General features: G+C 37.1%; 1 protein-coding gene across 2 annotated transcripts in view; it reads right to left on the bottom strand.

Annotated features, from left to right (window-relative positions):
• The window catches only part of LOC137654976 (facilitated trehalose transporter Tret1-like), a 125463-nt gene that overhangs the window by 11848 nt on the left and 88615 nt on the right, over window positions 1-25000 (bottom strand). Inside the window, exons 1-2 of one of the 2 annotated variants that reach the window (XM_068388875.1) lie at window positions 22952-23097; window positions 8739-8874 (exon numbers count right to left, since the gene is read on the bottom strand). In XM_068388875.1, coding sequence (XP_068244976.1) covers window positions 8739-8874; window positions 22952-22984 — 169 coding nt within the window. In that variant the 5' untranslated portion in view covers window positions 22985-23097. Of the gene's footprint in view, window positions 1-8738; window positions 8875-22951; window positions 23098-25000 lie in introns of those variants that run through there. The other variant, XM_068388876.1, reaches the window with a different exon arrangement.

Below are 25000 nucleotides of genomic sequence, written 5' to 3'. Positions count from 1 at the left end.
TCTGGATCCCAGAGAGAGAGAGAGAGAGAGAGAGAGAGAGAGAGAGAGAGGGAGAGACAGAGAGAGAGAGAGAGAGTTCATTTCGGTCATCATTCGTGTTCCTAAATCTTAAAAATTTCTCCTTTTTCTGTAGAATCTTTTCTAGACTTCATCCGGGGAAAGAAATGTCACAAAGGAATATTATATGGAGAAATTATTCATTTCTCGGAAGAAAAGAAAGGTGAATAATCAGATAGATGATATAAAACAAGATGAAAAAGAAGAGGAGGAGGAATTTCCCTGCAGCAGTTCGAAGAGTCTTCAGAGGCTTCAAGGAATGAATGTGTGTGAGACTCTGAGCTGGGAGCGGATTCTGAGGGTCTCTGGGAGATCCCCTTCTGTTTCTTTTTTATTTTTTTTTCAAAATAAGGTTGGTCGAAGGAGAACTATCTGGTAATCTAACATAGATTTCATGATGTTCGGTATGTACCAAACAGCGATCAACACAATCAGGAAAGCATTCAACGGAGCTTTTGGAGGATTATTCAACGCATCACACCTTGCAGCTGATCTTCAGGAGCAGCATTCGGCGTGTGAGAGCTATTTCATTGATCTCGAAGGACAAATGAAGGAAATTCAGGATTCCTTCGGATTCAGGATGGTCTCTTGGCTACTGCCAAAGAGGATTGAGAACCCTGAGGGCGGGATCGGAAACGTTCCCGTCCTCCAGCGACTGTTGTCCTCCTTCCCTGTGGTCGGAGGATTTTGGAAATCACGGCAGGATCTTCAGTTGTGTCAACTGAAGGTCCAGACTTTAGAACGGAATCTGGAAACACTCAAGACTGATCTGAAACCTATTGAAATTCTTGGGAAATTTCTCTCAGACTTCGTCACTGGAACTGAGGATGGAACTATTGTTCCCCAAATGAGTGGTGGCAATTGGTTCCGTGTTGCTATGGTAGGTATGTTTGTGGCTGGAAATGTCTTATTGTGGAAATTCTTGTCCAAAAAGGAGGAAGAAAAGGAACAAGCAGAGTTAGGTAAAAATGTTCAACTGGAAATGGAAAAACAAATTGAATTTTTGGACAGAGAACTGGAGAGTGCCTGGGAAGAGGTCCACTCTAGATGCCAGTTGGAATCTAAATTGGAAGAAGAGAAAAAAGAGCTGAAGGCAGAGATTCAACGTCTCTCCAACGCTATGGAAACTCTTCAAAAGGATAAAGAAAATTAAATTGAAAATTTCTCAACCAAGATGCAGGATCTGCAACTAACCAACGAACAACTAAAGAGTGACCTCTCTAATAGAGAGATTACAATTGGCGATCATTTAGATGATTTAACTGAGAAGGACCACAAAATTTCTGGACTAAATGATCAATTGGAAAAAGTTCACGGGGAAAATGAAGCCCGTGTTAAGAGGGAATCAAAACTTGTGAAGGAGATAGAGGATTTGAAAGTAGAGACTCTAGGTCTCTCCCAAAGAATTGAAACTCTTCAAATTGAAAAAGAAATCGAGATTGAAAAATTCTCGACTAAGTTGCAAGATCTTCAGGAAACCAACGATCACCTAAATGAGGAATTATCTGATAAAGATGCTTCCATCGGAGAATATCTAAATAAATTAATTGAGATGAAACAAATAAATCTTGACATGTGTGACCGACTAGCAAGAGTTGAGGATGAAAAAATAGCCTCTATTCATTGGTTGGAATCAAGATTCAAGGATAAGATTGTAGAATTTGAAGAGATTATTGGAGGGATGAAAACAGAGAAAGAGAGGCTGGAGATGAGCTTGACTGAGGATAGAGTTAATGATTTGGTCAGGAATGGAAGATACAACTGCCTCTTAGAGGAGTTAAAAGCTCTTAAGGAAGAATATTCACATAAATTTAGTGAGATGGAGCAAAAAAAATCGTGAAATGAGTGAGGAACTAGAAAAACTTGAGGGTGAAAAGGTGGCCTCTATTCATGGTTGGAATCTGTATTTGAGAAAAAGATTAACGAACTGGAAGATACAATTGAGAAGCAATTGGGGATTATTGGAGAGATGAATACAGAGAAAGAGAGGATGGAGATGAGTCTGACCGAGGCTAAAATGAAAAACTTGACCAGTGAGGGAAATTACACTCGTTCAAGTACGGAAATGGCAAAGGAGACAATCGTCCAAATAACAAAAGAAAATGTTGGTCTGAAGGATGAGCTGCTAGCAGCAAATGAGATCACCTCTTCGCTCAAGGAGGAACTTGAAGGGAGAGATAAGAAGAAAGAACTGAACAGACCTGGAACGAGGAAAGTGAGACTTAACAGGTCAGGTTTAGAAATCTTGACCGAGATGGATGGACAGAAGGAAGATGTCCAAAAGGATGTTAGTGTCAATGAAGAGGAAGTCAAAGTAGTTCAGGCAGCAGAGGACCTGGATTCCAACGGACATAAGGAGGAGAAGGAGGTCGTTGGAGGGCCATCTGGTGTGGGTCAGGTGCTGAGCTGGCTGCTAGCCGCCAAAGAGGCTCTCCCTGACAACAACCACAAGGAAGAGCAGAAGCTCCAAAAGGAAACTTCTCCCAGTGAAGAGGAGGAGAAGGAGGAGGAGGAGGAGAAGGAGAAGGGGGAGGAGGAGGAGAAGGAGGAGAAGAAGAAGAAGGAAGAGGAGGAGGAAGAGAAGGAGAAGGAGGAGGAAGAGGAGGAGAAGGAGGAGGAGGAGGAGAAGGAGGAGGAGAAGGAGGAGAAGAAGGAAGAGGAGGAGGTGAAGGAGGAGAAAATTGCAGAGAAAAAACCTGCTCACAAACTTATCGTTTTTGACCTGGAACCTGAGAAGCCCAAAAGGGTCTTCTCATCTCATATCACCTTCCAAGGTGCAAAGGTTGGAGCTAACCCCACAAGGGACTATGCCCTAAAGGGGCACGTGACTGTCACCTTGGATGTCCCAAGGAAGTTCCACAGACCCATATATGGAGTGGAAGGAAAGACGCTGATGGAAATCACCCGGCAGAGTGGCGTCAGCTCCATAGATATGCCAAGAAGGCACGAATACAGTAATTTGATCACCATCAGTGGTACCATTGGGTATGTTCAATTAGCAGCTGATATTATCGATAGGCTTCTGAGGAGACTTACCGGTTATTAAATACTTCAATCAGGAAAAAAAAGAATCTAAAAAAAAATCTAAAAAAAAATAAATAAAAAAAAATCTAGAAAAAAAATGAAAAAAGAATATATATACATATATATATATATATATATATATATATATATATATATATATATATATATATATATATATATATATATATATATTGTTCATTTTGATATTGAGAGGAAAATATATTTTGTTTATAAAATGTGTTTTTAAGTTTAATTTTAGTTTATTTTGTGAGGAAAAGGAAATTTAGCTGAGTTTTGCAGGACCAGAACCAGGATCTTTGGCCTGAATGACTACCCACCTTAAAGGACGCTTGGATGGACAGCCCAGTTTGAGGGATACAATGCTTAATTATCCAGCTTGTACAATACTTGGAATAATCTGGAGGACTGGCGCTGCAGACAAAAGAAACCTGGTAGATTCTAGTATGCTTTGTACCTTGATGGATGTGTACAAGGCATTTGTCAAGTGCACAAATGGTCGGATATCTAGATCTATTCTTCTGGATGCCCACTTTCAGGTGGTTCTGGGGAAATAATCTAGAATACCAGCTCTGCAGACGGAACGAGCTAGGCTTCTTCTAGAGTACAGTCTTGTCCTTATAGGTTGACGCAATATAGTTAAGCTGGGGAAGGAAGCTGCATCTCTGGTGAGGTGTTCATCCAATGGCTACTGCATGGCTGAGAGCAGAGTCAGTTTTGGTTCTAACGACGATTGGCTTAATTGCCCGACCACATAAAGATCTGCTTAACTGCCCGCCCAAGTGATGCTCGGCTTTACTGCCCGGCCGAGTGGTGGTGCCCGGCTTAACCGCCCGGCCGAGTGAGGGGGCCCGGCTCTACCGCCCGGCCGAGTGGTGGTGCCCGGCTTAACCGCCCGGCCGAGTGGTGGTGCCCGGCTCTACCCCCCGGCCGAGTGGTGGTGCCCGGCTTAACCGCCCAGCCGAGTGGTGGTGCCCGGCTCGACCGCGTGGTGGTGCCCGGCTTAACCGCCCGGCCGAGTGGTGGTGCCCGGCTCAACCGCCCGGCCGAGTGGTGATGCCCGGCTTAACCGCCCGGCCGAGTGGTGGTGCCCGGCTCAACCGCCCGGCCGAGTGGTGATGCCCGGCTTAACCGCCCGGCCGAGTGGTGGTGCCCGGCTCAACCGCCCGGCCGAGTGAGGGGGCCGGGCTTAACCGCCCGGCCGAGTGGTGGTGCCCGGCTTAACCGCCTGGCCGAGTGATGGTGCTCGGTGCTCGGCTTAACCGCCCGGCCGAGTGGTGGTGCTCGGTTTAACCGCCCGGCCGAGTGATGGTGCTCGGCTTTACCGCCCGGCCGAGTGATCCTGCTCGGCTTAACCGCCCGGCCAAGTGATGGTGCTCGGCTTTACCGCCCGGCCAGGTGATGGTGCTCGGCTTAACCGCCCGGCCAAGTGATCCTGCTCGCCTTAACCGCCCGGCCAAGTGATCCTGCTCGCCTTAACCTCCCGGCCAAGTTAAGGTGCTCGGCTTAACCGCCTGGCCAAGTGATGCGGCTAGGCTTAACCGCCCGGCCAAGTGATGGTGCTCGGCTTAACCGCCCGGCCACGTGATGCGGGTCGGCTTAACCGCCCGGCCAAGTGATGGTGCTCGGCTTAACCGCCCGGCCAAGTGATGGTGCTTGGCTTAACCGCCCGGCCAAGTGATGGTGCTCGGCTTAACCGCCCGGCCAAGTGATGCTGCTCGGCTAAACCGCCCGGCCAAGTGATGCTGCTCGGCTTAACCGCCCGGCCAAGTGATGCTGCTCGGCTTAACCGCCCAGCCAAGTGATGCTGCTCGGTTTAACCACCCGGCCAAGTGATGGTGCTCGGCTTTACCGCCCGGCCAAGTGATGCTGGTCGGCTTAGCCGCCCGGCCAAATGATGCTCGGCCAAATATGCTCGGCTTAACCGCCCAGCCAAATGATGCTTGGCTTCGGCTTAACTGCCCGGCCAAATGAAGCTCGGCTTAACTGCCCGCCCAAGTGATGCTCGGCTTAACTGCCCGGCCAAATGATGCTCGGCTTAACTGCCGGGCCAAATGATGCTTGGCTTAACTCCCCGGCCAAATGATGGTCAGCTTAAATACTCAGCCAAAAAATACTTGGCTTAACTGCCCAGCCAAATAATGCTCGGCTTAACCACCCAGCTAAATAATGCTTGTCTTAACTGTCCAGCCAAATAATGCTCAGTTTAACTGTCCAACCAATTAGTGCTCGGCTTAACTGCCCAGCCAAATGCTTGGCTTAACTGTCTGGTGAAATAATTCTTGGTTTAATTGCCCGGCTTGAATGTCATGGGACACGATGGACTACTTACAGACTAGTTGGAGTAAGGAAAGTTGGCCAAAACCTATTTCCCTATACAGGGGTACCTCTGGCACGGCGTAAAAACCCTTAAGTTTAAAGCCCAGAACACTGAAATAGGTTTCAAGTAGTTTTTCTTCTTCATGCTAGTCAACTATAAGTCCTCAATTATCAAAAAACATTGATGATGTACCGATGAATTTTGAATGTCATCTTCTGACATGATTGACTACTGATCAGCTAGCTGGAGTAAGGGAAGTTGGCTGAAACCTATGTCAGTATAAAGGGAGCTACCTCTAGTGTGGCGTAAAAACCCGTAAATTCAAAGCCCAAAACACTGAAATAGGTTTCGAGTTGCTTCTCTTCTCCAACCTAGTCAACTGTCATCAATTATCAAAAGATATTCATGATTTACTGATTAATTTTGAATTGTTTAGATGATAAAAAAAAAAAAGAGGAAGGAAGGAAGGAGGGTCGTGGGAACCAAGCCTGCAAACATTGAAGTAGGCAAAACCCACCTGATGAGACCTATGGTCAGGGCGCGACTAGCGGCAAAGTTAGAGGCAAGAGGTTCCAGCGGCAAATCGAAACGTATGGTATCGTATGCGGGTGGCCACATTGGAGACGCGAGAAGCCTCCAACCAAGATGGAATAAGATAAGGTAAGTTACCTTGCGGTCCTGTTTTCTACACTCACGCGCATGACGTCACCTGGATAGTTCAGCCAGGCGACATTTAGGCGGGAAATATGCAGTTTTTTTTTTTTTTTTTTTTTTTTTTTTTAACAGGCGTTCTTGTTTTCTTTTGCGTTGACAGATTCATAATGGTTATGTTTGTAATATATGGTTGCTCCAATTCTTATAAGACCACTATAACTGTTGGTGGTGAAAAGTAAATAGACTTTCCCGTTTCCCAAAAGATGCAGAACTAAGTACGAGGTAGGTGAATATATGCAAAGAAAATGATGGTATCAATGCCAAATATGCAGTAATTTGTTCGTCACATTTCCAACCCAATGATTTTTCCAGAAGCCATAGGCACGAGTTGCTCAATTGTTGCCCTAAGACTGCCACACTGACATAAAATCTTTATAATAATGTAATTACTATTGGGGTTCGGGTAAGCCTATCACTAATATCTCGTCACTTTAGTTTCATTTACTAGGCATATGTTGCATTTAGCATTTTGGGCAACTAGGTGAACTGTATATGAATAGGCTCACTTAAAAAAAACACGAGAATATATGGATATATCAATCATATTCCTCATCCAAGTAAATATTTAGCTACGATGGGAAGAATGTTTCTGAAGATGAGAGAGAGAGAGAGAGAGAGAGAGAGAGAGAGAGAGAGAGAGAGATTTTTCAAGAAAATTTTTCGTATGTATAAATACTATTATTTAAGCTTCAGATCATAATAAATAATAAATTTTGTTGCTTCGAAATTTTTGAAAAGTTTTCGTCTCGGCAGAACCACCCCATCTAATCAACTTGATTCAAAATTATTTAAAAGACTATGGTTTTCAGGTTGGAGATAAAATCATTATCTCAAAATCTATGTAAAACATCGTACCTTTATCAGTAAATAATCTCAAAATATACTACAAAATTAATGAGTCACTTGAACGTGTGAGGTTATAAACGTCAATGTGAGAAACAGCAGTTCAGCTACTCACTTCCTTAGTGGCTTATTCCATCAAATTTTGTAGTAACAAAGGCTTATTGAAATGACAGTTTAGTAATGAAACATCGGATCTTATATCTTTGATTTTTAGTTGGTTTGGATTGAATAACTTGTAAATGAAGTATGTTGTAAAGAAAGGTAGAGGTGCTTTCTCGAACTGTCCACGTCAAGTTGAAATAGATGCTATATTTTGTTATTAATGCTAAAGTGAAAGGCAAAAAGGTTTCGTCCCATTAAAAGGATTATCGTTTAACACGTTGCATGGTCTGTAAGGATTACAGTTCTTGATGACAAGACGGCTATGTCAAGACACAGTCGAACATCCCTTTTCTTACATAGGACAAATTGGTCATTGCCACGGTCATCCGTAACCTTTGGAGTTTCAATTTATACTACGGTTATACATAGTAGGTAAAGAGAATAATTAACGAGTTAAGGTCTTAATATTTGTAATAATGATGAAGCTACTGTACAGAGTGCTAAAATATAAGTGGTTCATGTCAAAGGTTAAATATTGCTCCCAATCATCTAGATTCCGAGTTATATATCTCTGAGTGTCTCATGAAGCACCTTCTTTCTGTTAACAATGAGACCGAGGCAGGAAAATCAAGTAAAGGATTTAAGAGAGATAAAACCTGAAACACTGATAGGATATGAGTCCTTAAGTTCTTTGATGGGAGGGTTCGTGGCTCTTAAATTTAGAAATAAGTATACATCATTAGGCTCAGTTTATGTAGATGAAAGTCGATAATAGGATATCACTTGTAAAGAAAAAGGTATTATATAGGTCATGTAATCATTTTAGAGAAAATCTACAAATATACAATATTTATTCAAAATTTCCCATGGTCATGGTCTAAAACCAGGAGTCAAAGCCGTTTCATATCTTATTGATATATTCAAAGCCACCAATATTGATGTTCCCGAGGAGGTAATGAGATTTCTATTATTAGAAGTTGGCTAAATTTTAGAATAGAAATAAACTAAGAAGGAAAATGTTTATAGCAAAGTTGTGAAAAAAAATATAAAAGAAATTGTTCAGTAATATTGAAAATTTATTTCATTGAAACGAGAGAGAGAGAGAGAGAGAGAGAGAGAGAGAGAGAGAGAGAGAGAGAGAGAGAGAGAGAGAGAGAGAGAGAGAGAGAGAGAGAATGATTATATTAAGATTTTTAATGAAATATAGGAATAAAGCTTTTGTCATGCGTGAATTTTTATTTCCATTGCTATTATATTCCCTATCATAATATGTATTTTGGTATTATAGTCATAAAGACATTAATATCAGCCTAATTTCATAAATGCAATGTCCGGAATCCAAAAATAGGCACAAATAATAATGCTGTTTGTACAGGACGGTTCTCAAATAAACGCTCAGAACTCTCCAGGTGACGTCACAGAGCACAGCCGAGCTCCCGGCACCATGCGCGGTAACTCACCTTATCTTATTCCATCTTGATGTAGAGAGTGGGGTTCCCCTGCTGTATGGGACCGGAAAAGCAGCCATCAAAGTTAAGCAAGTAAGTAAAAGAAGCTCTTGATTATTGTTATATCATATACCTTACTTAAGTAATGTCCTAAATGATAATAAAACATCATAGACAATGTTACTTACTACGATAATCAAAGTGAAACTTACCAAACCAGCTGGCTTCATCGGGCGTAAAGTTGATCGTGGAATTGGGATGTTCCATCTGCGGAAGGGCTGCGGCTGCATAGACCCAGACAGACATCTGTCCAGACATTAACAGACCAGCTGAGGCGGACGTCAGGATCTTAAAAGAAACAGGAATCGACTGTTAAGCCATAGATGTCTTTTAAAATCACTTCTCAAAGAGATGATATTATTATTATTATTATTATTATCATTATTATTATTATTATTATTATTTGCTAAGCTAAAACCTTAATTTAAAAATCAGGATGCTATAAGCACAGGGGCTCCAACAGAGAAAATAGCCCAGTGAGGAAGGAAAAAATAAAATATTCTGAGAAGAGTAACAACATTAAAATAAATATATTTAATATAAACCATATAAACTTTAACAAAACAATAGGAAAAGAAATTAAATAGAATAGTATGCCCGAGTGTACCCTCAAGCAAGAGAACTCTAACCCAAGACAGTGGAAGACCATGGTACAGAGATTATGGCACTACCCAAGACTGGAGAACAATGGTTTGATTTTGGAGGAATCAGATGGTATTTCTAAGATTTGTAATAAGAAGAGAAAATATCGAACTTTTGTGCATTAGGGAAAGATGGAGGGGAGAAGAGGGAAAGGCCGGTAAAAGGAAAATTTTCTGGATAGCTTACAGGAGGATGTAAATGAGAATGTAAAAGTTCGACAATTTATGCAGCCGGGAGGCAATTGACAACCCAAGTCGAAGACATGGCACCTAGATAAGACAAGATAAGGTTTTAGCAAGGCATTTTGATTCTATGTGAGCTAATATAATTTTTGTCTGAATTAATATGAATTCCAATTTTTTTAGACGTCTCATGGTGGCAAATATAACTTCCTGAGACTACTTGAGTAAGTCAATTAAAATGGAAGAGAGAACTAAATTGAAAACTTTCTTTTGCATTCGAAATACATTCAAGAATTTCATACATCAGCCAAATAATGATTTCCCCTTGTTAATGTTCTTTATGTTACGATCACAGAGAAATGTCCGGGAATAATTCTTAGTGCAATTTAAAGTGGACGTCCCAGATCAGTTCGAAGATTAATGGTTAAAATGTTAAGTAGGACGTATGAATCGAGAATTTATAGGTAAAACAAAGAATATTCTCTTTAAATTAAGGGAAAAGGGTAAGCAGTCCACGGGATGCTTAACAGAATAATTACATTTTTTTCTTAATATAATCATCGTCTATATTAAAATTACGTGCATTGAATCTGTGTCATATTTTCAGAGTATTTCTGGTTTCTTCTTCCTATTCGTTTTGAGAAGTTTAACAGGTATACCTGAATACTACCAAACATACTGTATTAGAAATTTCACCAGTTTAATTAAATACTACCAAACATACATACATACATACATATACCAAGGCACTTTCCCCAATTTTGGGGGGTAGCCGACATCAACAAATGAAACAAAAACAAAAAGGGGACCTCTACTCTCTACGTTCCTCCCAGCCTGACAAAGGACTCAACCGAGTTCAGCTGGTACTGCTAGGGTGCCACAGCCCACCCTCCCCCGTTATCCACTACAGATGAAGCTTCATAATGCTGAATCCCCTACTGCTGCTACCTCCGCGGTCATCTAAGGCACCGGAGGAAGTAGCAGGGCCTACCGGAGCTGTGTCACAATCGCTCGCCTTTTCATTCCTATTTCTAGCACGCCCCCTTGCCTCTCTCACATCTATCCTCCTATCACCCAGAGCTTTCTTCACTCCATCCATCCACCCAAACCTTGGCCTTCCTTTTGTACTTCTCCCATCAACTCTTGCATTCATCACCTTCTTTAGCAGACAGCCATTTTCCATTCTCTCAACATGGCCAAACCACCTCAACACATTCATATCCACTCTAGCTGCTAACTCATTTCTTACACCCGTTCTCACCCTCACCACTTCATTCCTAACCCTATCTACTTGAGATACACCAGCCATACTCCTTAGACACTTCATCTCAAACACATTCAATTTCTATCTCTCCATCACTTTCATTCCCCACAATTCCGATCCATACTTCACAGTTGGTACAATCACTTTCTCAAATAGAACTCTACATTCATGCCCAATCCTCTATTTTTTACTACTCCCTTAACTGCCCCAAACACTTTGCACCCTTCATTCACTCTCTGGCGTACATCTGCTTCCACTCCACCATTTGCTGCAACAACAGATCCCAAGTACTTAAACTGATCCACCTCCTCAAGTAACTCTCCATTCAACATGACATTCAACCTTGCACCACCTTCCCTTCTCGTACATCTCATAACCTTACTCTTGCCCACATTAACTTTCAACTTCCTTCTCTCACACACCCTTCCAAATTCTGTCACTAATCGGCCAAGCTTCTCTTCTGTGTCTGCAACCAGTACAGTATCATCTGCAAACAACAACTGATTAACCTCCCATTCATGGTCATTCTCGTCTACCAGTTTTAATCCTCGTCCAAGCACTCGAGCATTAACCTCTCTCACCACTCCATCAACATACAAGTTAAACAACCACGGCGACATCACACATCCCTGTCTCAGCCCCACTCTCTCCGGAAACCAATCAATCACTTCATTTCCTATCCTTACACATGCTTTACTACCTCTGTAGAAACTTTTCACTGCTTGCAACAACCTTCCACCAACTCCACATAACCTCATCACATTCCACATTGCTTCCCTATCAACTCTATCATAAGCTTTCTCCAGATCCATAAACGCAACATACACCTCCTTACCTTTTGCTAAATATTTCTCGCATATCTGCCTAACTGTAAAAATCTGATTCATACAACCCCTGCCTCTTCTTGAACCACCCTGTACTTCTAAGATTGCATTCTCTGTTTTACCCTTAATCCTATTAATCAGTACTCTACCGTACACTTTTCCAACTACAGTCAACAAACTAATACCTCTTGAATTACAACACTCATGCACATCTCCCTTACCCTTATACAGTGGTACAATACATGCACAAACCCAATCTACTGGTACCATTGACAACACAAAACACATATTAAACAATCTCACCAACCATTCAAGTACAGTCACACCCCCTTCCTTCAACATCTCAGCTCTCACACCATCCATACCAGATGCTTTTCCTACTTTCGTTTCATCTAGCGCTCTCCTCACTTCCTCTATTGTAATCTCTTTCTCTCATTCTCATCTCCCATCACTGGCACCTCAACACCTGCAACAGCAATTATATCTGCCTCCCTATTATCCTCAACATTCAGTAAACTTTCAAAATATTCCGCCCACCTTTTCCTTACCTCCTCTCCTTTTAACAATCTTCCATTTCCATCTTTCACTGTCTCTTCAATTCTTGAGCCAGCCTTCCTTACTCTCTTCACTTCTTTCCAAAACTTCTTCTTATTCTCTTCATATGAATGACCCAATCCCTAACCCCACCTCAGGTCAGCTGCCCTCTTTGCCTCACGCACCTTGCGCTTTACTTCCACATTTTTCTCTCTATATTTGTCACACTTCTCTATACTATTACTCTGCAGCCATTCTTCAAAAGCCCTCTTTTTCTCTTCCACTTATACCTTCACTCCTTCATTCCACCATTCACTGCCCTTCCTTATGCTGCCTCCAACAACCCTCTTGCCACACACATCACTTTCAATCCCAACAAAATTTTCTTTTACTAACTTCCACTCCTCTAAATTAATTTCACTTCGTCATATGCCATTTTCAACCTTTCCTGATATTTACTTTTTACCCCCGGTTTTATTAACTCTTCAACCCTCACTAGCTCCCTTTTACATCCACCTACTCTATTCCCCCACTCTTTTGCTACAATTAATTTTCCTTCCACCAAAAAATGATCAGACATACCGTTAGCCATACCCCTAAACACGTGCACGTCTTTCAATCTTCCAAACATTCTTTTAGTTATCAACATATAATCCATTAATGCCTTTTCTACTACTCTTCCATTTGCCACTCTTACCCATGTATACTTATTTTTATCTTTCTTTTTGAAAAAGCTAGAACTTATCACCATCTCTTGCTCAACACACATATCTACCAGTCTCTCACCACTCTCATACTGTAATAGAAATTAAACCAAGTTAAATAAATACTACCGAACATACTGTATTAGAAATTTAACCAGGTTAAATGAATACTACCAAACATACTGTAATAGAAATTTAACTAGTTTAACTAAATACTATCAAACATACTGTATTAGAAATTTCACCAGTTTAATTAAATACTACCAAACATACTGTAATAGAAATTTAACCAAGTTAAATAAATACTACCAAACCTACTGTAACAGAAATTTAACCAGTTTAACTAAATACTACCGAACATACTGTATTAGAAACTTAACCAGTTTAATTAAATACTACCAAACATACTTTATTAGAAATTTAACCAGTTTAACTAAATACCACCAAACATACTGTATTAAAGATTTAACAAGTTTAATACTACCAAACCTACTGTATTAAAAATTTAGCCAGTTTAACTAAATACAGTACTACCAAACATACTGTATTAGAAATTTAACCAGTTTAATACTACCAAACCTACTGTCATAAAAATTTAGCCAGTTTAACTGAATACTACCAAACATACTGCACTACAATTTTAACCAGGTAAACTAAAAAATAATAATTATGCTATATACAAACGGTCTTTCAAAATTTGAATGTTTTATAACATCGTTACGACAGGATTTTTGTCATGAAATCTATCACAATAAACAAAAGTGTGGAAGTATAAGGTTATTTCAAAACCTAATGATGAAACAGTGATATTTAGGCAAAAAAAAAAAAAAAAAAAAAAAAAACTATTCTCTACAGCTGCAGCCCTATAGAGTCCTTTGACTAGCCAGACAGTATTACATTGGATCCATCTCCGTTTACGGCTCATTTTTCTGTTGCCTTCACATACACCGAATGGTGTGGCCTATAATTGTTCAGTGGCTATTTTCCTCTGGGTAAAGATGTATGTATGTATATATATATATATATATATATATATATATATATATATATATATATATATATATATATATATATATATAGATAGATAAATAGATAGAAAGATAGATATTATATATATGTATATACATATATATATATATATATATATATATATATATATATATATATATATATATATATTCATTATTATGTACACACACACATATATATAGATAGATAGATAGATAGATAGATATCATATATATATATGTATATATAGATAAATATATACATATGTATATATATATATATAAATATAAATACATATATATATTGTGTGTATGTGTGTATATGTATAATACTTACACAAACACATATATATATACATATATATATATATATATATATATATATATATATATATATATATATATATATATATATATATATATATATATATGCAGTCGGTGTCGTGGCTTTTTTCCCTTGCAAGCTAGAAGCAGGAAGAGTCAGGCAATGGGTGCTGATGAGGTTGTGAGCACTATTGAAACGTTTACGCTAGACTGAAAGAACTCTAAACAACGTTAGATATGTTTTTTTTCATGATAGTCAATCAAATTTTTACTTAGTATTTTTTCTGTCACTTCTATAGATGAATAGCTAATTAAGTTATATTGCAGATATTTTGCGAAGGGCTTTCCCTCTAACATAGAATAATTTGAATTTCATCATATCGTTGAAAAGGAAGATCATTAAATTAAAAATCCACGTGTACGTCTAGAAATAAAACGATGTTATTTTTAAAATGGCAGTTGAGTCTAATGCACTCGTAAGTGTCCTTGACTTTGGAGAAGAGGAAGACAAAAGGAGACAAAATTACTTGGCAAGCATCAAAGTATTAGCCCAAGAATCTAACAACAAGCCCATTTCTTTTGCTCTTTACCAGAGACGCATATTTTCCACTAAGTTCAAATTCAACAGCATCCCTTCACTGATCTCGTTTACTTATTTAGCTTAAATGATATTCCTGGCTACAAACTTTTTTGTCTTTCAGTGTAATGTAATAAGAGATTTAAGAAATGTTCACAAACATAATTTCAGAGTAGATACAGGTACTATTATTTGGAAAATACTTTGAGTAATATAAAATCCTAACTACGATCGTATTTAATTTATTTCTATTTTCTTACCAATTGATCAAATTATTATTTTAGTTGCTCAAATCGGTCAATTAAGAACTTTTTGGCTGGAAACACTAATATATTACAGAAAATTGTTTCTTAAATAGCAAACAATCTCTAAATAAATTGCTAAATCGATGACTTGGTAACCTATTTTCTTAATTCTAGTTATGAAGGCTTTATTGGTCTTGACCTGCCCAACTAGGAATAGCACATCTCCCAAAATTTTGGCACGCGTAACCTTTCTTTTTTTTCTTTCTTTCTTTTATGTCTCCAGCGAACTGTGCTTTTGCTTTCTCTTTCTGTCTCTTGTCATTTTGATAGGCATCCCTTTGGTAACTGATCTTCTGAGAAAAGGAGATAAATGGTAAAAAGGGGCCTTTCTCACTGAGAAAAAGGGTAAAAATTGTCCTTTCTCACAGATAAGTTTACTAACAAGGGTCCTTTCTTACTGAGAAAAAGGGTAAAAATTGTTCTTTCTCACAAAAAAGTTTACTAAAAAAGGGTCCTTTCTCACTGGGAAAAGGGGTAAAAATATTCCTTTGTCACCTCACACCACGATAAAGCCATGTGACTTGCAACTTATTTTCACCTTTCCATTGGATATCACAATCTTGTTATTACTCCAAATTATTCCTTTCTCAATCATCTTTCGTTTTCTCCGATTTCTACATAACCTCCTTTCTTTAAAGACACTTCCCTTTGAAACCAGTTCTTCCTTTCCCTCTCTATTGTATTCCTTTTCTTTTTCCTTCAAGCATGTTGCAAATAAAAGCACTGGGTTGTTATTAGCATTTTTGTTATTACTAACCAAGCTATAACTTGAGGGTCCCAACAGGGAAAGCAGCCCAGTGCGAAGTAAGGAATAAATTATAAATAAGAAACAATACATATTTATAAAATATATCGATGTGCAGTAACAGTATTGAATAGATAAGCCATATAAACTATGAGAAGAGACTACGTCAACCTTCCTCGTCAATATTTATAAAATAGATATCATTATATGCATGGTCACGCACAGAAAAACGAACTTTAATGGACGATGTTTAGAAAACACTGATATGATACGAGAGATGATCCAATTAGAAAAATCAAGCTCATGAAAAGTTCAACTATTCTTCATTTCCACCTTTTAATTATGCTTTAGTTGCTTACAAGCAGCTCTCTCTCTCTCTCTCTCACACACACACACACACACACACACACACACATATATATATATATATATATATATATATATATATATATATATATATATATATATATATATATATATATATACATATATATATACTTCATATTGAAGGCAAGATAGCTACGAATTGTTCCAGAAAAAACAATAAAAGAAGTCAGGACATTAATTCTAACTGCGTTTAAGTATTCACATGGTGAGGCCAGTGTCTTACATACCAGCGTGATCTACCTGACATTGGGAGGGAAGACTAGAAAATCCTCTATCAGCCTGAAATACAACCCTTGTGTGACACCAATCACAGAAGACAGGTCACTTTACATGGTAAATAGCTTCAGAGAACTGGCACAGACACTCAGACGTCTCTCTTGCAGTCCGGCAAGAAAAGCCTCTGGCTCAGAGGGGATACTGAATAGCTTCTACCTGTGAAGCATTGAGATCTGATCGACACAAAAGAGTAAGCCAGGGTGGAATCCTCCTCGCCACCTTAACCAGAAGTCTTAGTAGGTTAGGATACGACTGGACTTGTGGCCACCTGAAACCCGTTAGGATTGTTCTGATATTCGGTGTTATTGTCAGACAAATATGTCAAAACAGACTGATGGTAGGTAAGGCATAGCTTATAAGCTTGTACCGAGGAGGCTGAAAAGAAACCTCGAATGCTACCAACTGACATGTCACAAACAGATCTACTGTCAGGGATCCCTGCAATTCGAACAGCCTCCCCACTATGCGATGGTGAAGAGACTTATTAGTTTATATAAATTAACCCAACGACCGAGTTGATTAGTGAGAACATTCTATTTACTTGAAATGTATTGGGCAGATAACTGAAGCGTGAATCCACTTCATAAACTGCACAGGGGCTATGTACGCTGTTCTCTTTGCTTGTTGACATACGCCATTAAGACAGTGTTGGTGCTCATCAGTACCACAGAAAGGCCCATCTGGTTATTGAATGTTTGCAATGTGGAACGTAGCTTGGGTTTCAAGGACGATAATGTGAAGGGGGTGTTTTTACTTTGTCCACACTGCAATTATGGTTTCCGACTGTATCTCTCAGGGTACCCACTCACATAAGGGTATAACTACTCACTCTCCCCCTACCCTGTACCCAAGGGAGTAGTTATACGTTTGGCAATGTCGCTCAGCGTGACTAGAAAGAAATATATGTGTATATATATCCATATATTTATATATATACATATATATATACATATACATATATATATACATGTATATATAAATTTTATATATATATATATATATATATATATATATATATATATATATATATATATATATATATATATTGTTGGTAGTAGGTTGGCCGGGTACCAGCTATCCGATGCGATACTACTATTAGAGAGTTATTGAGTCCTTTGACTGGCCAGACAGTACTTCATTGGATCCTTCTCCTTGGTTACAGCTCATTTTCCTTTTGCCTACACATACACCGAATAGTCTGGCCTATTCTTTTACATATTCTCCTCTGTCTTCATGCACCTGCCAACCCTGATATTACCAAACAATTTTTCTTCACTCAAGGGGCTAATTGCTGCAATGTAATTGTTCAGTGGCTACTTCCCTCTTGGTAAGCAGCTCTTCTAAGAGGACACTCCAAAATCAAACCATCGTTCTCTAGTGCTATGGCCTTCCACTGTCTTGGATTAGAGTTCTCTTGCTTGAGGGGACACTCTGGCATGCTGTTCTATCTTATTTCCTTTCCTCTTTTTTTCTAGGTTTTTACAGTTTATATATGAAAGATCTAATTCAATGTTGTTATCGTTCTTATTACATTTTATTTTAATTGTTTATTACTTCTCTTGTAGTTTATTTTGTTTCCTTTCCTCACTGGGGTATTTTTCCCTTTTTGAGCCCTTGGTTTATAGCAACTTGCTTTTCTAATTAGGGTCATAGCTTAGCTCGTAATAATACACACACACACGCATATATATATATATATATATATATATATATATATATATATATATATATATATATATACACATATATCTAAATATATATATATATATATATATATATATATATATATATATATATATATATATAGCTAAGCTACAACCCTAGTTGGAAAAGCAAGATACTACAAGTCCAAGGGTTCCAATAAGGAAAAATGGCCCAGTGAAGAAAGTTTACATGAGAAAAAATTAACAATAAAATATTTTAAAAACAGTAACAACATCAAAACAGATATGTCCTATATATACTATTAATAACGTCAAAAACAGATATGTCATATATAAACTATAAAAAGACTTATGTCAGCCTGTTCAACATAAAAACATTTGCTCCAATTTTGCACTTTTGAAGTTCTACCGATTCAACAACTCAATTAGGAAGATCATTCCAAAACTTGGTCTCAGCTGGAATAAAACTTCTAGAATACAGTGTAGTATTGAGCCTCATGATGGAGAAGGCCTGACTGTTAGAAATACCTGCATGCCTAGGATTACGCACAGGATGGAGCTATCCGGGAAGATATGAATGTAAAGGATGATCAGAATTATAAACAATTTTATACAACATGAATAAGGAACTAATTGAACGACGGTGCAAAACATTAATATCTAGATCAGGAAAACGAAATTTAATCGACCGTAAGTTCCTGTCCAACAAATTAAGATGAGAATCAGCAGCTGAAGACCAGACAGGAGAACAATACTCGAAACAAGGTAGAATGAAGAATTAAAACACTTCTTCAAAATTGATTGATCAACAAAAATCTTAAAATAATTTCTCAATAAGCCAATTATTTGTGCAATTGAAGAAGACACAGACCTAATGTGTTTCTCAAAAGTAAATTTTCAGTCGAGAATCACACTTAAAATTTAAAACAGTCATACAGAGTTAAAGAAATATTAACGATGCTGAGATCTGGATGTTGATCTACCAACAATTATACTTTTAGTTTTGTTAGAACTTAACTTCATGCCCCATAGTTTGCACCATGCATCAATTTTAGCTAGATCTCTATTAAGGGATTCAGCAACCCCAGATCTATATTCAAGAGATGGAAGTGATGAAAAGAGTTTAACATCATCTGCATATGCAACAAGCTTGTTTTCTAGGCCAAACCACATGTCATGTATATATAGTAGGAAAAGTAATGGACCAAAAACACTACCCTGTGGAACACCGGATATCACATTCCCATATTCACTATGGTGCCCATCAACAACAACTCTTTGCAATCTATTACTTAAAAATTCAATAATGATGCCCAGAAACAATGCAACCACTCCCAATTGTTTGAGTTTGAAAACGAGGGGCTCATAATTAACACAATCAAAGGCAGAACTAAAATCAAGGCCAATCATACGAACTTCCTGACCACAATCAAGGGATTTCTGTACAGCATTGGAGATTGTAAGAAGGGTATCACATGCTCCAAGGCCTTTACGAAAACCAAATTGCAAACTAGGGGAACAGATGACCAACTTCACCAAACCTATTATGACGTTTTGCCAAAAGACGTTTAAAATCTTTAGATAATATGGGAGTTATGGAAATTGGGCGGTAATCAGTTGGACTTGAGGTACCACAAACACATTCACAAAGTGGAGTAACATTACCGATTCTCCAACAAGTGATAAAAACTCCTCTTCTTGCTAACTTGCGCAAAATAGCAGATAATAACTTTGGAGCTAAGAAATCTGTAGTCTTTATAAAAAAAACTAAGGGAATATACCATTTGGGTCCACACCTCCATAAGTATCAAGGTCCATCAACAGAGCTTTAATTTCACGAGATCAAAAAGCTAAACTAGTTAGTTTAGCCTCAGAAATGAGGAATGAGGAAGATTACGTTTCTCATTACTCTGTTTACTGTCAAACACATCAGCCAAAAGGGTTACCTTTTCCTTTGGACAGTCAGAGACAGAGCCATCGGGTTTAAGTAAGGGAGGAACTGTTGCATATACACCAAAGAGTGCAGATTTAAGGATGGTGTACCACTTATGTTCTTGGGTTGTACCAGAAAAGGTTTCTTTTTTTAACTGTACTGCTTTTCAGTTGAACCATAAACTCTCTGAGCAAAAGCTCTAAGCTGAGTATAGTTATTCCAAGTCATATCTGATCTGTTACCCTTCCAAAGATGATAGGCCTCCTGTTTCTCCAAATAAGCATGTATATAATAACCATTGAACCAGGGTTTCCTTCACTCGGTATTTTAGCACACAAGAAGGGATACACATATCAATTATGTTGACTAGATTCTCATTCAAAGGGACAACAGGGTCAACACTACAATTTTGACCAATCCAAGCACAAAAGATCATGCAAAATCCCATTCCAGTCTGCTTGAGATTTCATATAAATCTTACATGAGTATGATACATCAGGGACAGGCTGCTCAGTGTTCACTACTAATGAAATCAAGGCATGATCAGATGTCCTAACTGGAGAACCAACCTTACTTGTTATAACGCCAGGGGAGTCGGTGTATGTGAGGTCCAAGCAGTTACCAGACCTGTGAGTAGTTTCACTTATGATTTACTCACACCCTGATTCAGAGGCAAAGTCTAAAGCTCTTAGACCATAAAAGTAAAAAGACAATCTGGATCCCGGTAGATCGAACACAAATAGAAGTTTTTATGCCAGCCACAAACTTTTATTACCTGAATCTCATGACATCCACATTCATAGCAGGACTTATGAGTATCAGGGTTCTCAGTTCTAATATACACCGCTATTCCCCTGACCCTAGGAATGGCATCCGTTTCAAAATTATCGGTTTTTTACAACCACTTATAAGGAGCTCAGATGAGTGCCTCATATTAGAAACCAAAGTTTCTGAGCATAAAAGAATAGCATACTGTCTGGACGCAACTGCAAGGTCTTGAATATTTGCATGAAGACCACGAATATTGCAATACAGTAAACGACATTGACAAAATCAAGGCTGTACTGGTCAATGTCTCCAGACAGCAAAAGAATTAATGGTAATAATAAAGATACATCATACTTAACAACTAAACTAACAAGTATGATAATAAAAACAACCTGTTTTTAAGGAAATATAAATAAAGTGATTGATCTAACCCATAAACTATAGAAAAAAAAAAGTCGGAAAAACTGGTCAACATGGCGGAGCCGATAAACCATGCAAGGCTAAATACCCTCCAGGATAGCCATTTCAACTGAAGGGAGGACAGTAAGGATGGTTTTAAAAAGAAAAAGAAACAGATAAGTAAAATACAATCTCTTGATAAACCACCAGGCATCCATGGCCCTTCTATTAAACCTGCCCAACACACCATTAAAAAAAGAAAAGAAAAAAAAAACAATAGAATAAGGTACTCGAGAGTACCCTCAAGCAAGAGAACTCTAACCCAAGACAGTAGAAGACCATGGTACATAGGATATGGCACTACCCAAGACTAGACAACAATGGTTTGATTTTGGAGTGCATTCCTAGAAGAGCAGCTGCAAAGCATGGCTAAAGAGTTTCTTCTATCCTTACCAAGAGAAAAGTAGCCACTGAACAATTAGAGTACAGTAATTAGCCCCTTGAGAGAAAAAGAATTGTAGTAATCTCATAGTTATCAGGTGTGTGAGGACAGAGGAGACTGTGGTAAGAATAGGCCAGACTATTTGGTGTATGCGGCGTAGGTGAAGAAAAATATATAACCAAACAGAAGCTCTTTATTATATGGGGGAAATTTTTGTGTATAATGTTTGTGTATATATAATTATGTGTATGTAGAAGAAATGTATGTATGCTTGTGTGTGTGAAAGTGTTTTTTATTCAAAAAAAAAATGTCTAAACGAGAAAATACTAATATGAAAAACTGGTTGTGTAAAGTAACTTATGAAGGCCAGTGAAACTTCACAAAAGTATATTTCACCTATCTGGGCTTGTTGAAATCAACATGATATGCATATGTACACACAAGTACACACACATGTAGGCTCTCTCTCTCTCTCTCTCTCTCTCTCTCTCTCTCTCTCTCTCTCTCTCTCTCTCTCTCTCTCTCTCTCTCTCTCTCTCATATACATTTATATATACATACAAACACACACACACACATATATATATATATATATATATATATATATATATATATATATATATATATATATACTGTATATATATACATATATATATATAGATATATATATATATATATATATATATATATATTCATATATGTCTATTTATATACATATATATATATATATATATATATATATATATATATATATATATATATATATATATATCTGTTTATATATACACACACATATATATTGTATGTATATATATATATATATATATATATATATATATATATATATATATATATATATAAACATATGTATATGCGTGTGTGCTTACATACTTACTAAAACGTATGTATATAAATATATGTATGTATAAATATATATATATATATATATATATATATATATATATATATATATATATATATATATATATATATATACATATATATATCGTACTATTTTCTGCATATCTAAAATCACAAAGTTACGATGTGGCACTCTGCTTTTCTACCATGTATCTCTACCCCTGCCCTAACCAAGGCAAAGTTACGGGCCCACTGATTTACATGGACTTTGAAGCACTGTATCACAAGGGAATTTTTCCAAGTTTCCCACACTTCGAGTTAGGATAATTCTATTCGAAGATTATAATGAATTTTCTTTGGGATGTAACTCAGAAAGCTAATTGCACATAAATCCATTTATCATTTGTGATATTTTACGATATGGTTTATATATCATAAAAACACCTACACAGATTGATAAATCAACACTTGTTTTACATGGACACGAGTTAATTGGCGTGAGAACACCTGTCCAATTCCTTCCTTACCTGGCGCGCAGTAGGGGAGATAGACTTTTCCATGATCGCTGTCTTGATTCGTCATGGGCGAACGAAATCCGAAATTGAATATACCGCGTCTATCGCGAGAAGCAAGCAAGAATAGACTGGGAATGGCCAGAGGCTCTTGCCTTCGATGTCAGCGAGCTACGTCGTTGTCCCAACGCTGCATATTCATTGGTTATTGAATAATCTCGTCTGTCCAATCATCTCCAGATCCTTTTCCTCATCTACGCTACCATTGGATGAATCACTTAACCAATGCACGACTAGAACTTTGATTATTCTAAATTGTCCTTTTGCCTTCGGGAGGTAGGCCTACTTATGAAGGGGATCATTTGGGGATTTACATAATTTGCTTGTGATAAATTTTAAAGATGTTGAATGGTGTCTGAAATGAATTTTAAGTTTCGTTTGGGGTCAAATTGGTACATCAATAATATATATATAACTATGACCATACCTTAAAAGGAATAACAATAATGATAATAATAATAATAATAATAATAATAATAATAATAATAATAATAATAATAATAAAATAATATTAATACTACTACTAATAATAATAAAGATAAAAATTCCACGCCACTCCATATTTCTATTCTTAATTTTATTATTTCCTTTTTTCTATTTTTTTTTTTAATTATTTCCTTATTTACAGAACGTCCTGTTCATAAATTCCACATCACTCCGTTTTCTATTCTTACTTTTATTATTTCCTTCTTCTATTTATTTTTCATTACTTCCTCGTTTTCATAAGATCCTGTTTACAACATCACTTCTAAAATATGTAAAGGTTGATATTATGGACTTTCATTTTAAATATTTGTTAGTTGGTTTCAAAGTAATTTTTTTACTTTCTTTGCTGCTTTGATAGCTTGCTCTTACACATCACATTCTTCTCTCTCTCTCTCTCTCTCTCTCTCTCTCTCTCTCTCTCTCTCTCTCTCTCTCTCTCTCTCTCTCTGATATATATAATTATATATATGTAGATAGATATATGTAAATATATATATATATATATATATATATATATATATATATATATATGTATATATATATATATATATATATATATATATATATATATATATGTATGTATGTATGTATAATATAAATATAAATATATATATATATATATATATATATATATATATATATCTGCATATATATACACATATATATATATATATATATATATATATATATATATATATATATATATATATATATATGTCTACACACACACACACATATATATATGTATGTATGTATATATATATCTATATCTACATATATACATAAATATATACTGTATATATATATATATATATATATATATATATATATATATATATATATATATATATATATATGTCTACACACATATATGTGTATGTATGTATGTATGTATGTATATATATATATATATATATATATATATATATATATAGTTTCCTCGTTCACCCCAGCTTTCATTTCCCTTTCTATTGTATTTCCTCTTTCTTTTCGCTTTCATTTTCTTCTGCACCACATTTTATTCATTCTTTTTTAAGACAGCTCGTAAATTCTTCGACCACGTTTCCAATTTGTCGTTGTTACTTTAAACGCTACCTCCGTTGCGTGAGTTCAGCCACACATTCTCGGAGACGAGGAGAAGACTTCAGGGTTAAATTGTACGGTCGCGATGTCTTAATCATACCTTTCCCTCGAGTTTCATTGGATCGTTTTCAATTATTATCCTTCGCATTCTTCTTCGTAGATTATTACGCGGAATCTGTTGCGCAGTTTTTAGTTATTCATAATTACGGATTATTACTAACAGAGCTTGTATCACATTAATGTTGATCTGTTATTTATGGTACATCCACAGAATAAATACCGAGATTAATAGAGAAAGGTAAGTCATCTATTATAACAACATTTATATGGAGAAGAATATCTTTGAAATAAAAGCGAGAATGATATACAAATTAACGACAATGAAAGGAGACCAAAGGCATTAGAGTAGGAAAGGGAAAGAGCTTAGGAAGCAGA

The sequence above is a fragment of the Palaemon carinicauda genome, chromosome 16 (genome assembly GCF_036898095.1).
Source record: "Palaemon carinicauda isolate YSFRI2023 chromosome 16, ASM3689809v2, whole genome shotgun sequence".
Lineage (NCBI taxonomy): Eukaryota > Metazoa > Arthropoda > Malacostraca > Decapoda > Palaemonidae > Palaemon > Palaemon carinicauda.
The sequence above is the reverse complement of the archived record's forward strand: the minus strand, read 5'-3'. Positions and strand labels throughout refer to the sequence as shown.